Below are 15,190 nucleotides of genomic sequence, written 5' to 3'. Positions count from 1 at the left end.
GAAAAAATAGGTTTTTTACTTGTTTCCTTGAATCGTGCATCATTTAATATCTCAACGAGGACATTACGAACAATTGGAGATATCAATTTGGTGGGACATTTACTGTAGAAATAAGAGAATAGGTATATTAAAACAAATCTTTTTTTGTTTATCACAAAATAGGCTTACTTTTCATCTAAAAATTTAAGAATCCAATAGATGACTTCGCCTTCAGCATCGTCCGGACAAGTTATACGATTTCTTAATTGAGGTGCTGCTGTGGTCGTATTTGACGATGTTGTCGTTGTTGTTTTTAATAAAGATTCTGTAGAATCTTGTGGATTTGTTGATTTACAAATGTTTTTAAGAAAAATATGATATTGTATGATTTCTTCGTTATTCGAAGCCATTATTGCTTATTTTCAATTGCAAATTGTTGTTTTGTTTTAAATAAATAAATACAAACTTTGATGATATGTTTTTTTTTTTATATAAATAAATAATTGACTTTATTTTGTATGAGAGAGATTTTTTTTATTATTATTTTGTTTTGATTCCTTTTTGATTTTATTAATAAAAAAAAAAAGCGCGGACGAACAAAAAAATATTATAGCTGTATTCCGTACGGTGTTTACATTCGTTTTGTGATGTGAATTTTTGGTGTGATGGTGTTTTTTGTGGTTTTCTTTTGGTTGGAATTTTCGGTCGTTGCTGTGACAGCGGCAGATAAAAGGGTGATTCGAAAGTTTAAAAAAGTGGTGCCAAGTTTATTTATTTAAATTTTTAGATTTATTTTCTAAAATTGAACAGAACTTTTGTAGAGTTGGAAAAATTAAGCGAAATAATCATAAGGGGTATTCACGATCTGGTGCAACAGGCCTAGTAAAAATGTAAAATTTTATTTTTTTACAATATCGTGAACGCCCCTTTTCTTATCTATAGTAAATATTGAAGCATGAATGATGTTTTTTTTTCCTCCACCGTTGCTTCTTCTTTTTTCCATTTTTTATAATTTAATTCTTTGTTTTGTTCGGGTTAATTAATTTTCACTAATTATTTTACATCAAAAGAAACTAAATTACGGGACATGAGTAGCGACAACCATTATAAACAGAATAAAAAAGACAAACTGTTTATCATGGGCGACGCGACGGTGAGCTGCCATCTGTCAAAAATAATTTTACTCCATTGTATTTTTATTTTGCAATAGGGTTACAGCCATATTTATAAAAGAATCTTAGGGCCAGTTGTACAAATATTTAATCCGTGGATCAGCAACTTTTATCTTGTGAAATCTGTAGTAAGGATGAGTTTTAACACTGGTTCAAGGTCCATATATGTAAAAATAGCCACATTCATGCTTGAACCGAAGTTGACCCGCAGCTAATCCGCCGAAATCGGCGGGTTAAATTCCTGAACCAAGGCTGACCCACGTTTGTACAACTGGCACTTAAAGGTTGTTTAACTTTAAACCACCTCTAAATAGCTCTTAAGTACAAAATGTGTATTTATAAAGAATTTACACATTTAAGCAACGTTGCTTAACGATTGCTTAACTTAAACGCAATTCACCACGCTTAGAGCTTGCTTAGAGCCATTTTAAGAATGATTTGACGACATATGAATTATTATTAAGATCGTGAGCTCAGTATCATACTAGGTGTGTTTTTTTGTTTATCTATATAGATTTTGTGCAAAAAAACGACATCGGGATTTTTGAAATCCATGCAAACATTTGGCACCACTGTACATATACTTTGGCAGCTGTCTGTCAAAAATGTTGCTTTTGTTTTTTTTTATTTTAAATCCGAAGTGGGAAGGCCATTACATCCATGTTGGTTGCAAACAAAAATTTTCATATGGCCATGGCATCCATGTTGGATTCAAAAAAATTGTTTTTTCACAAAAAACCAAAAATTATCTGTATATTCTTAGCTACATTTTAAGACCATGACCATTAACATTAGTTGTGTTGTTCTTGTGTTATAAGCGTTTAAAGGTAGCCATATTGAATTTTTTTTTCGATTTTTTAAAAATCAAATGTGAAAACTTTTTTATTTTTATTTCTAATTTTTCGAAAAAACTTTGGTAATTTTATATACATATCTGTTCAACAATCTTATCAGGATCCATTTAAGACTTTTATCTGTAAAGTGTATTGCGTATATCTCGAGATATTAACATTTTAATGCAACCATGTCAAACTAATTTTTGATTATTTTTTTCTATGAGAGTTTTTTTCAAACCTCGTTTTCTCCGCTTTTTTTTTTTGTTAATATTTTCAGATATTTTTGTATGAACACAACAAACAAAGTACCTTGGCACTACTGTTTTTATCGAGAGAAAGTAAAATCTGGATAATTATCTGGATTTTTCAAAAATCTATACAGATAAAGTTTTTGTTGTTTTTAACACGTAAATTGTTTTGATTTCAAAAATCTCGATGTCGTTTTTTTGCACAAAATCTATATAGATAAACAAAAAAACACACCTACTATTAATTTATCTAGGGTTTTGATGTGAAGACTACATTTTGTTTTGAAATTAAATTATTCCCTAAAAGGAGCTTGTATTTTAAATTGAAACTAAAGAATTGAAAAATATTAATAAAAAAGAATTAAAATGGTTAGTAAAAACCAACTCCCTCTTTTGGCTTTGATCTGCGTATTTTATTGAGGAACCCGACGACGCACACTGGGGAAATTTGTATGAGAGTGCGGAAAAAATTAAATAAAAACTGAACCACTGAATAGATTTGGATGAAATTTTCAGGGATGACAGTTTTCGTCGTAAGAAATTATTATTATTCATTTCCGCCCACTGCCACGCCCTTTTAAAAAAATTTGTGAGAGTAATAAAGAATTCCGATTCTCAATTTACTTGTACTTATAGCATTTTTTTTTTTTATTTTCTTGTATTATTGGAATCGCCTCATCGATTTTAAATACATTAAATGGAAAAGAATAACGCATAGTAGGTACTGTTGTCGAGGTCCACGTCCACGCAAAATAAAAAACCCAAATTATAGTTAAAAATTATTAAAAAAAAAAAAACACTTTTTTCATTTTTTATACAAATTTTTCAAAAGTTTATTCTTTTAAGAGAGCCATTTTTTCCTCAATTAAATGACTCTGATTCTTCTTAATAAACGAAGGGGTCAGATGACCTGTATTTTTCAACAATAATTTCAATTTAAATCTTGAGACATTCCATTAGATTTCTGCTTAGATCTTCGCATGAAATGCTTAAAATTCCCATTATTAATAAAATGTATAATAATAAGACGCATGATCCCTTTTCATTCGTTTTTAATTTGAATAGTTTTCAATATATTATGTACATACATTTCAGTTACATATAACGAAAATTAATTTTTCTGAGCCAAGTTCAAAAAATCAAATGTAATTTTATTGTAGTAGATTTGTAAAAAAATGTGTTACGAATTAATTTTATTTTCTCTATTTGTCTTTTCGGATAAGAATTTCAAGCTTGCAGCCAAAAAAACAAGATTTTTTACTTTGCAATTTTCTCGAAAACTAGAAGGCATAGAAACATATGAATTTCAGTGTTTGGCAAGGAATTAATTAAGGCAGTGTTCTTCATCATTTAAATTGAATTCAAATCCCCAGCCTTGTCAAAAATAGTATTGGATATGTTTTTTTAAATTTTTTTTTCAAAATTTTGACTTTGAAATCGATTATTTCAAAAACAATTCACTTAAAGAACTTAAAGAATTTAAAAGCTCAAATTAAGCCTAATATTTTGGCTTTTAAAAAAAGTATCATTTATAACTGCAAGTGTTACTATTGATTTTTAATATTTTTTTGTTATTTTAAGTAATTTTTAAGAAAATGATTTTTGCGACCAAATGAATTTTTCAATTGCCAATAAAAAACGCAGTGGCACCTGGTGGCACCCAAATTTGGCCTTCATCGAAAGGCAATTTCATAAGGAAAAAGTTTTTAATAGTCTCTAACTGTAGGCAAGTGTAGCTAAAATAATATATACAAAAATATGAAAAAATCAAGCAATTTTTTTCTCTTTTCTCTAAATAATTATATAAAATAATTAACATCTTTAAAATTAATAATTTCTTCGATTTACAATAGACAAACGATGGCTTCTTTACGGAAAAATAAAAGTGTATGAGTCGGCTCAAGCTAAAACAAATTACACAGCTTTAATTTGAAGGTATTTTCACTTCGTTTTTTATACTTTCAACACCTTGTCCCTTTACAAAGCTCTAAAAAGTAAACTACAAGTCCGATTTTAGTGATTCTTTCTGATTTTGATTCAGATTTTATTCTAGAATTTAGAAATACTATTGAAATATTCTCCGAGGAACTTTAAATTTTGGACTTTTTTCCGCAAAATCCCCAGTGTGCGACGTAAGCAAAATAATCATCGTCAACGAACTAATCAGTGTTTTTATTTGCAGTCAAATTTATGAATAGGTATTTGTTTACAAATACATACTTACAAAATGTCAAAAAGCACGTGATGTTTCTAAAATGTAGTAGTATTTTGTACTAGATTAGTTAATTTCCCCTCATTTTTTGACACTACTATCGTTTAGTTAATCATCTGTGGGAAATCAATTATAAATCCAAATTTAAGCAAAGTTGCTTAAAGGCGAATTAAATATTTAAGCAAGCTTAACTAAACAACCATTGAGAACCAATTTAAGCAAATCTAATAAATACGGCTATTAGGGTATAGCAAAAGTGCAAGACCATTGTAAAATTTCAATCCATATATTTTGTTGTTGTAGTGTTGTAAGATTTTACACTTTTGAACTTTTGCAATGATACTAGACCAGTTGCATCGGATCGTGAATACCCCTATGATTTCATCAGATTAGCAGTGGTTTAACCAAAAAAATAGGAGCGTCCCACAAAGAAAAAATCTCTGAGGGCTCAATGTAATTTTCAAAGAGAGCAAAATAATTTTATAGGACAAGTTACTCAAATGAATCCATTTTTTTTTTCAACTGCCACTTCACACAACTCCAACTTTTCTTCAAAGACTCAATTGTGAAAAAAAATTATTTCGAAATAATTTATTTCGTGAAGCAAGCTCAAAAAAATAACCAGTGTGTTCCTTTGGCCTTAAGTAATTTTTTCATATTTTTAGCACTTTTATAACTGCATACCACCAAAAAAACAAACGTCAAAACAGGTGCAATTGTTGCTTCTGTAAAGCATTATAGAAGCAAAATTGTAAGTAGGGTACGGCTGTAGTAGAAAAATAAAATTTAGCAATTTCACACATTTTTGTTGCACCGGATCGTGAATACGCCTAGTATGTCAATGGCAACTGTATACTCAGAGAAGACGCTGTTAATATGAAACAGATCTAATAATCGTCCCTTGATGGAATCGAACAAGTCTAAATTAACAAAAATAAAAATTCAAATCAAATATCAAACAAACCGCCTGGAATGCCATCTGGAATGGAATGAAATTTGACGTTTCGCTATTTCACAAAAAATAGAAAACAAAACAAAAAAAAAAATTGCAGACTCCGCTAAATTTTGCAAAAATTAATCATCAAACAGAAATATTCCCAATTAAACTTTTTGGTAAGTAATTTAACAAATCGTTTCCAAATCATCTTGTAAAAATGTTAAACATTAATGTATTTCACTAGAATCTCCCTTTCGAACTCTTTCCCAAAACCGGCTTTCTAGAACCATTATCAAGAATTATGTCTGATTGGAGACCAAATGAAGATTCCTCCGATTCGGAAGATGAGGAATCCAATGTCGATATTCGAGGTCGTGAGGCTATCATTTTCGTTTTGGATGGATTCCTTTTCAAAACACCAGAACGTTTCCAAGAAGCCACACAATTAATACGCGATGCCTTCCTTTCTGGTCTGATAATCAACGATAAAGATCTTATTGGAATTGTTTTCGATAACACAAAAGAGTCCCCGGCTCCCAAAGAAGCCGATGTTCTAAAGAACATAGTCGTGCCATCCAATTGTGCATTGTTCCTTCCACTTCGTCAATTGAACAAAGACATTGTCGAATACTTTCTCAGTTTTACCGAAGAGAACTTCTTTGACTATGACACTAAATATGGTGTTAGTGAGGGCAAGTTTGCCAGCATGATTCGATTGTGTGGCAATATGTTCCAACAATGTGGTGTCAAACTATCTAGTCAGACAATTGTGTACTTTTCTGATCGAGAGACACCCCACGAACCAGGATCACAGGAATTCCAAAAGGCAATTCAAAGAGCCTCCGATATGGAAGGACAAAATATTGAATTCAATTTGATTCCTATGATTGATGATTTCGATTATGATCGATTCTATAGGGAGTTTATTGCGCTATCCAAAGGTAAGTTATATCACTGAATAATTAAAGGTATACCTAATAGAATTGACACCGGGAAAAAAATCCGCTAGTGAGATCTAGCGCTAGGTTTGTATTTGTTTATTTATTACTTGCGATATAATATGTAGGCACTATACAGGGTGTCCCAAAAGTAATGGATCAAACGAAATATGCTGATAGGCCAACTTAAGAGCTCTCAGAATTTGGTAACTGGTTCATCCCAAATATTTAAGATTTTCAATTAAATGCAGTTCTTGTGAAATTTCAAAAAATCCCGACTTTGCAACCGTATTTGGCTTCCTCCGCCCATAGTTGATTTTTGTTTTATATAATTCTTTCACTAAAACATTGCCTAATAATAAGAAACAATTAATTGATCAAAATATTTTTTATTTCATACACCATTTTGCTGCAAATTAATTAACAGTTCCAAGTTTTATAAATAATCAGTTTCTCACTTATTTTGGTGTGGCACTCGTTTATTATTTTAAAAACTTGCCCCAGTATTGCAAGTTTCAAAAAAGTATAAAGGCGAAATTCATAGTCGTTACTCAAGTTAAGATTCCAAAGTTGAAGTTAAATCGAAAAATATTACAACTTGAATTTAACAAAACAGTTTGAGTTTGCGAACCAGTTTCTCAAAAACACTTCATTTAATTTACTTGATTTTAATTTTACAAATAAGAACAATAGCATGTTTTCAATAGAGCCCAAATGAGGTAATTACGCAAGTTATCTCATTTCGAATGCCAAATTCTATAGAAGAAAAATTGAATTTGAAATCAGAACTTACCTCATTTGCGAAATTATATTATTTAGCCTCTAGTGAAAACAGGCTATAAGCTTTTAGTCGAAAGAAGTGGAGAAGATTAAAATCTTGTATTCCTTTGGCTTTTTTGGTTTAATGTAAATTGTAATTTACATTAAAAGCAAAAATTAAAAATAATAAACTGTGAACAAAAAAGCCAAAGGAATACAAGATTTTAATCTTCTTCACTTCTTTCGATTATAAACTCTAAATTGGTCAATAAATCATCTTTAATATAAGCTTTTAGCTCTATAAAAATGTATACTTAAGTATTGTAGGTGTTCCCGTTGTGTTCAAATATTTTTGTTCTGTGTTTGAAGTCAACTTGTGAGAAAATTGCATCTTTCGCTTAAACGATGGAAGATTGTTCCTCATTTTCATTTTATTTGTTTTTCTTAAATTACCTAGACAATCGATACCAAATCGTTTAATTTATAAAATTTAAATAAAATTTTTGAAATCAAAATTTTTTTGTTCACAAAAATGTTCGACTAAATAAAAAAAAAAAACAATACGGTAACAGCTGCAATATTTAACCTATAGAGGTTAAAGTATTTTTAATTCCCGGCGTTTGAGAAAAAAAGATCATCAAAATCGGAGCTGTGCGGCCGGGTTTTCTAATATTGCCATTTTTTAAGCTTTAGTTACTCTACTATTAGATTAAAACCAATTTCAAATTTTATATAGAAAACTATTGACATAAAAACAAAATAATAAATTGCTAACTTATGTCGAATTCCAAACAACCAAAAATTCAATCTGCAGTCGACTTGCAGTGGCTACTTTTTAAATGAATTCAAATGAAAAAAAATTCGCTACTTTTCCCCAAGAATCGATCCTTTTTTTAATCTCTTTTTTTATCCTTTTGAGTCAAGAAGAATCGACTTTAGTAGCGACTGCAAGTGGTTGAAAGGAATTCAACATTAGATTCAAAAACATAAAGTAGATTTATTTAAATACTCCTCTTAAGTTTGACGATTATGCCTATTTGTTTTTTAAGTTCAATGAATTTAAATTTCAGCTTTTTTTATAATATCAGCTGTTTGATCTTTCGAAGATAAAAACGAATTTTTACTTTTCGCACTTGACCCATCCTTTGTGAAAATTCAGACTTTATATTTTTTAACCATGTTTTATTGATCCTTCTTGATTCATCTGTTTCCAATCGCTTTCTTTGATTCAGGTAGTTTTATTTAACAATTAGCTTCTTTTAATGATGACAACTCCTCCTCCTCCTTTCCATTGATTCCAGTCAGGTGTATTCTTTTTATCTTCAAATGATGTTAGTAAATTTCCAACCAAACCTACAGCACTTAAGGCGTATGCGACTTTAGTGTTCATATCAAAATCCTTAAAAATCTACTTGGCGGTTTAATAGTTCGCTTAAGACGCTCATTTTTATCATTTAGGTTCCCAATGGATTCTTTTAAACCTTCAATTTCTAAACATTCTTAATAATTCACATCTTCACATTTTTAAATTTTCCCACCTGCTTCGGATATAACTACGATTTCATTTTCATCTTGAGATATTTTTGATTGTTCCCAAACAATCGGTTTAATTAAATCAGATTTAAAAAAATCGGTCATTACAAATTACATCTCTTGCTGTCATAATTTTCTTTGAATCTTGCATTTGAAAGATTTAGGGTCAAGGATAGTACGAAGTTTTCAGGCTCAGCTTTCAGACCCATTCCGGAATGTGCAACGAACATAAACTTTTCGATTTATTTTGCTTTATATTTGTTTCCTTATTATTGAAATTCCATTTTCTATAAATATGTACATACATTGAGGATTTTTTAGTACATCTAATTGCAGAAAATTTGTCGCGCTAGAAATTATCGGTGTCACTTCTACATATAATTATTCAATTATCATATACAACAGAATTGGAGTTTATTCAAGTGATTTTCATTTCAGACATCGATATGGAGAGTTTCGAACCAACAGACCCAAAGCTAGCTCGAGAAATGATATCCGATCGAAAACTTAAATTGGACATCAACAAACGCTGCTTGGGACATGTCAATTGGAACCTTGGCAGCAACCTAGAACTCTCGGTGAAATTCTACAATTACTATCGCAAATCCGTTTATCCCAAGAGAGTTGCCCTAAAACGTGATGATAACTCTATCATCACTGCGAAAATAGAAAACTTCATTGACAAGAAGGATGAAGAAAATGGAGTAACGATCAGACGGGAAATGCGCAGCGATGACGTGGAATACGTGATAACCTGCGGAGCCGAAGAAGTTCGAGTCCAAGAAGCCGAAATGTTTAAGATCAAATACCCCCATCAACCGATCCTGCAGTTGGTTGGCTTCAAAGACCGGTCGGTGCTTAAGAAAGACCATTTCATTCGGCAATGTTCTTTTATTTATCCAGATGATGAAAAAATTTCTGGTTCAGCCAAGTTATTTACTGCCCTCTGGATGAGGTGTTTGGAGAATGAAAAGATTGCTGTTTGTATCTTCATTCCCAGAAGAAAATCCAAACTCTCATATGTTGCCCTTGTGCCGGTCACATCGGCGGACAGTGATAGCCCAAATCCCAGTACTTCAATAAATGGTGATGGCTTTAGAGTGGTATTTCTTCCATTTGCTGAAGAACTCCATCAATATAATTTCAAAGAATGGGATATTGAAGTCAATCCTTCTGAAGAGGGACAAGAAATTCTCAAGAAAATCATGAAGAAGCTCAAAGTCAAATATATTCCAAGTAAAATCAAAGATCCAGCATTGGATGAAATTCAATCCAGATTGCTTGCTCTAGCATTTGATATTAAAACTGAAGGTGGCGGTGACATTCAAATGCCTGACACTCAAAAGCAAGATGAACGTATTGAACAGTTTTTCGATGATTTTGTCAATATTTTCGGTGTGGAGGATGCCGCTGAGAAGAGAAAAGCACCAAGTGCGGCTAATAAACCATCAGCTAAAATTCCGAAAATATCGGAACAAGATTTGAGTGCTGGATTCATTGATAGTCTTATTGCAAATGGTAAGTTGGATTCACTAAATAAGGAGCAGTTGTGTAATTTTTTGAAGGCAAATAATGCTAAATTTACCAAGTCCATGACCAAAGGAGTCTTGATTGAAAAAGTGATGGAAGTACGAAACATTTAAGGAAGGGAAGTTCTTTGTTTCTTCAATTTTTTTTTTATAAAGCATGTATTTTTGTATTGTTACCGTTAAATGAAAGTTAAGATATTTTTATTAAATAACGTTTAAATTGTTTTTTATTGTTTTCGAATATTCAAATGATACTTATATTCCGTTCGCGAAAGGAGGATCACAACAAAAACATTACTGTTAAAAAAAGAGCCAAGTTCTCCTATGTTGAAATTATGCTGGCACAAAAAGTATTGAGATATAAAAGTGTACCAAGTTCTAAAGTTTGGGCTCAAATTCGTATCAATAAAATTTTGATTGTTCTCTTGAAAATTTTTCTTTTAATTACCGATTTTTAAAGTTATTTCAAAAATTGCCAAGTAAACAATCAAAATTTTATTGAACTTGGTACACTTTTATATCTCAAAACTTTTTGTGCCAGCATAATTTCAACATAGGAGAACTTGGCTCTTTTTTTACAGTAATGTTTTTGTTGTGATTTCACTACTTTTTGCAAGAATTGAATTGGCTGTAGAATTGAAAATCTCTATATTTGATGAAAATTCAGTAAAAATGTGCGGTTGCCACGACCCCTAGCTGAAATTCTCAAACTTTAAATTTTTTCCTTTGTATAAATTACCAGCTCTACCGTTTTACCAAATTTCAAGATTCTACGATAATCAGAAGTGCTCTATTATATTTTATGAAAATTCAGCGAAAATGGGCGGTTGCCACGCCCCCTGGCTGAAACTCTCAAACTTTAAATTTTTTCCTTTGTATAAACTATCAGCTCTACCGTTCTACCAAATTTCAAGATTCTACGATAATCAGAAGTGCTCTATAATATTTGATGAAAATTCAGCAAAAAAGGGCGGATGCCACGCCCCCTGAATTGAAAATCTCAAATTTTCGATTTTTTCCTTTGTATACACCACAAGTCCTATCACCATGTAAAATTTCAAGTTTCTACGATTTCGGGAAGTTCTCCATAATTTTGATGATCTGTCAGTGAGTCAGTGAGTCAGTTACGGTTTTTGCGATTTTTGAAGCCCTATATCTCAGAAACTACTCATCGTAGGAGGCTGAAATTTTGTCAGGTGTTTGGTTTTGACCAGCTCAACAAATGTAGCGAGTTTGAAAATTCTAGCTTCTTTGGTGTGGAAGTTAGACGGGGGTTCGAAAATGGCCTGAGTTGTTTCCTGTAAATATGGGTGTAGTGCCAAAGTTGCTAGAGAACTTGGCTGGGCACTACCGTGCCCCTTGATTTGGATCTTAATCAAACTAGAGTTTATTCCAGCAGTCTGTTTTTACAATAGGTTTTTTTTAAATTTGTATATAACATAGTGGTCAATACAGTTGATCTAGGTGGAAACTTTGCAGGCAGGCCTCAAAAGATTTTTAGATTCTTGCACAAAAATATAGAAACGCAATGTAAAACATAAACTGCGAGGGGAAAAGATGCAGCAAAGCTGATAAACATCAATAAAGCTCTTATTAAATACAAAAAAAAAACACATCTTAAACTAAACCCAAGCAAGATGCAAAACAATCAAAGTATTCTTATCAACTGATGCGAAAACAAGTAAATGATGGCAGTACTGCTCGCCTTTTTTTCAAAATACTTTAGAGTCGGTTGGATCTGATTTTGGGTTTTGTTACAACTCTTCTTACGATTTCGTGTGGTTTTAAAATTAATGTTGAGAAATTTAGGCGTTTCTGCACAAAAACTGTAAAGACTTAACTATATTGGCTCAGAAAGGAAATAAGTGAAAATTTTCAAACGAATTTTTTGTATAGTTTTGTCCAGCTGGAACTTTAAAACAAATGATGCAAAAAGCTTCTTTTTCACAAATTGATTGCATGCTATAATAAGGCCATGTTGAATTTATGAACAAGAAAAATATTTTATTGAATTTTATTTTTTTTCTTTTAAATTTTGTTCTATTTGTTTTTTCTTCTTTTTTTGCCATTTTAATGCTTTTTCTGTTGTTCTGAAATGTAGAGAATTTTATTTTAATTTCACATATGGCCCAGCCAGGAATCGATCACTCTACCAGTAGACCACATGCTCGAACATTAAAGATGAGTGGAAAATAAGGATCTATTGATACCTCACATAGAAAAACAATGTTTTTTTTTTAAATGCACTAGAAAAATTGCATACACCTTTAAGAAAAAACATTGCATACTTGCAAGAAGAAAATATATGGCATACTTTAAAGATGAAATTATTGCATACTTAAAAGAACCTATTGGAACAGGTCTTATAGAGGCCTTCTGTCACTAAAATTTACAAGGCTTCTTCTAAACACTTCTAGGAAGTCTTAAGAATACCTCCTTTCTTTCCAAAATGGTTGACTTGCGTAATCAACATAAATACAAACTGTAACTTGTCGAATCGAAAAAATTGGACCTTATGCAAGCCAAATTGTTGATTGGGCAGTTAGCGAACATTTTTCATTTTTATATTACAAAATTAATTTAAAATTAGAAAATTAGAATTCATCAACAAATTGAAAAGTCTAGCTGTGTTTTTTGGAATTTCTATCCGTATCCGGAGTTGGCGTTTACATGCATTACAAAAACAACACGCAGCTAACGATAGGAATAGAAGCTAAACAAAGCTGCGGATAGAAATTTGATGAAGTGTATAAATTTATGTTTTCCTTTCTCTTGATGGGTGCATATGAATTTTTGGTCAATGTTGATATTTGGGAAATCCTACTGCGGATAGCTTTGCCAAAAAACACGCCTTCTGCTAAGCAAAAGTTATCTGAAAATTAAAAAAAAATCAAAAATCTCATACAAAAAAAACATTCATTTGCTTTTTTTTTGGTTCATGGCTATTTTTAGCTCCAAGATAAAATCTTCTTGCCACACTGATCTCCATCCCCAGTGATAAAGTTAGAGAACAGAGGCCCACCAGAAAATCAAACATATTTTTTTTTTTTTTGAAACGCCCTAATGTACTCGCTCGATACTAAACTCAAACATATCTTCTACTTTCCTTTCCAATTTCTACAAATTTTTTAAACAAACATACCTTTTAGAAAATTTCGCACTTTCCAGTTTCCACTTGTCACTTGCCGTCAGCTGCATTTTTTTGCAATTTTTTTTTTGTTTGTCAACCAAGTACTAGTATACTTATCCTTTTTCCACACACAAAGTCGTATCACAAAAATAAAACAAAAGACAAAATAAAATATAACATTTTCTTATCAACTATCTAGTCAACCTATTCTTTCTTCACAACTTTTCCTTCCTTCCAGTCATAAAAGTTCCACAGTTAAGTGAGGGTGGTGTTTGGTTTGTTCTTCCTTCTGTGTTGTACAAGTACAAGAGGTGTCGCGCGCTGTTTCGCCTAGAGTTCAGAGTGTGTACCGAATAAAAAGAAAAGTAATTTTCTTCAAAAACAAAAATCATTTTAAATTATAACTTTGTATAAATTAGCAAAGTTATTTGAAGAACCCACAAACACTTTCCTCAATTTTAAGTAAGTTTTACACAAACAAAAGAAATTTAAAAAAAAAACTCGCTTTGTCATTGGAAAAGTTTTCATTCGAAACAAAATTTTTCTTAAATTCGTGTCAATTTTGTTTATTAAAAAAATTTGTTTGTTTTAAATAAAAAATAGAAAATTTAATAAATTCTATAAATTAGATAAAATAGAAAAAAAAATTAAATCAAATTAAGTTTGTCATTGATTTATGGTAAATTCAAAAATAATCTCATTCAACCAAAAAAAAATCGATTAACAAAATCAATGAAATTTTTCTTCGGTTTCTTGTTCTTGTTTTCTGTTTTTTTTTTCGTTTGTTGTTTATACAGATTTTTTTATTTATTATTGTTTATTCAGCTCTCTCGTATTTGTATTGCTTCTGAAGAAAAACTCCATAATAAATGGTGGACAAAGTAGATAATGATAATAGCTTCTTTTTGCAAAGTAAAAGGAAGATACAATTGTATTAACCAACAAAAAAAAAACGGAAGAAGACGACAAAGGAGCAACATCGTCAGTCCCCAAGAGGCATCGAATCTAGTTTTCCTTTGTAGCAACAGAAGAAGCAACTAAAAGCAGTATCATCATCTTTGAATAAGGAGCAACGTCTGCAAAGTTTTTTTCTTTTTGAAAGAAAATAAACTAAATAATGTCAAAACGGGTTAAGAATCCCGTGTGGGAGATTGTTGGAACAACGGGCAGCAGTGGCAGTTCAGCTGGCAATAGCAATAATGGTGCATCTACGTCCGGCGCAGTTGGAGGTGGTGCAGCAATTGCAGTTACGAGCGGTGCTGCTGCTGAGCTTTTGCCAGAGGTGAGTGAACTTGTTAGTTTTTTTTTTCTTTTGCTTCTTTTGTTTTCTGTTTGATTGTCCCTAACTAGACTGAGACTCGATTTGACTTGACTCCAGTGCGTGTAGAGTCAAGAGTGTGATGTTGTTTATTTGCACAAAAATGAGACAAGAAGGTGAGAAAATTCTCACGGTCATGGATCTTATTCTATTTTGGTGCGAGTTTTGTTTTTTTTTTTTTGTACAGGAAACCAAGATAACATTTAGGGTAGAGTTGCCTAATTCCGGTCGTCTCCAGTATCCGGCTACCTTTCAGAAAAATCGTTATAATATAAATAGTGATTTCGTAGGATTTATTCCAAATTTTTTACTCTTCTGCAGTTCTTTTAAATGTCTTTCTTAACCCTCTACTGCATACGAAGCCAAATATGGTTTTGTCTATTTGTATGCACTTTTCTCTTCTCTGTCACAAAAAAATTATAAAGATTCAATACAATCCTCTTCTTTGTGTTTCTGAGAACCCATAAGGATAGTTTTTTCGTGTGTCCGACACAAAATAAAGGTGTATTTTATGATCACAGGTGAGTCGATTAGTCGTGTGCATTGAAATCGAAAGTGTAGAATATATTCATTCTTTAAGTGTTAATTACTGCGTTTGT

At 31.4% G+C, this 15,190-nt stretch overlaps 4 protein-coding genes across 9 annotated transcripts in view; 3 read left to right on the top strand and 1 right to left on the bottom strand.

Annotated features, from left to right (window-relative positions):
- Positions 1–607, bottom strand: part of LOC129915410 (myb-like protein X) — a 178,187-nt gene extending 177,580 nt beyond the window's left edge. Inside the window, exons 1-2 of one of the 2 annotated variants that reach the window (XM_055996087.1) lie at positions 169–607; positions 20–102 (exon numbers count right to left, since the gene is read on the bottom strand). In XM_055996087.1, coding sequence (XP_055852062.1) covers positions 20–102; positions 169–389 — 304 coding nt within the window. In that variant the 5' untranslated portion in view covers positions 390–607. The remainder of the gene's footprint in view (positions 1–19; positions 103–168) is intronic. The other variant, XM_055995325.1, reaches the window with a different exon arrangement.
- LOC129905748 (syntenin-1-like) overlaps positions 1–15,190 on the top strand; it is a 213,607-nt gene that overhangs the window by 141,497 nt on the left and 56,920 nt on the right. The gene's annotated exons all lie outside the window — the stretch shown is intronic.
- On the top strand, positions 5,452–10,355 carry LOC129921200 (ATP-dependent DNA helicase 2 subunit 1). Its single transcript, XM_056002957.1, has 3 exons — positions 5,452–5,560; positions 5,629–6,325; positions 9,053–10,355. Exons 2-3 carry the CDS (start codon positions 5,686–5,688, stop codon positions 10,255–10,257), a joined length of 1,845 nt encoding a protein of 614 aa, XP_055858932.1. The 5' UTR covers positions 5,452–5,560; positions 5,629–5,685; the 3' UTR covers positions 10,258–10,355.
- LOC129917252 (E3 ubiquitin-protein ligase TRIM37-like) overlaps positions 13,514–15,190 on the top strand; it is a 39,685-nt gene continuing 38,008 nt past the window's right edge. For 2 of the 5 annotated variants that reach the window (XM_055999362.1, XM_056000055.1), the window contains exons 1-2: positions 13,818–13,952; positions 14,099–14,555. In XM_055999362.1, coding sequence (XP_055855337.1) covers positions 14,391–14,555 — 165 coding nt within the window. In that variant the 5' untranslated portion in view covers positions 13,818–13,952; positions 14,099–14,390. Of the gene's footprint in view, positions 13,736–13,817; positions 13,953–14,098; positions 14,556–15,190 lie in introns of those variants that run through there. The other 3 variants (XM_056000775.1, XM_055997786.1, XM_055998581.1) reach the window with 2 other exon arrangements.

The sequence above is a fragment of the Episyrphus balteatus genome, chromosome 1 (assembly GCF_945859705.1).
Source record: "Episyrphus balteatus chromosome 1, idEpiBalt1.1, whole genome shotgun sequence".
Lineage (NCBI taxonomy): Eukaryota > Metazoa > Arthropoda > Insecta > Diptera > Syrphidae > Episyrphus > Episyrphus balteatus.
This window is presented reverse-complemented; position numbering and strand designations above follow the sequence as displayed.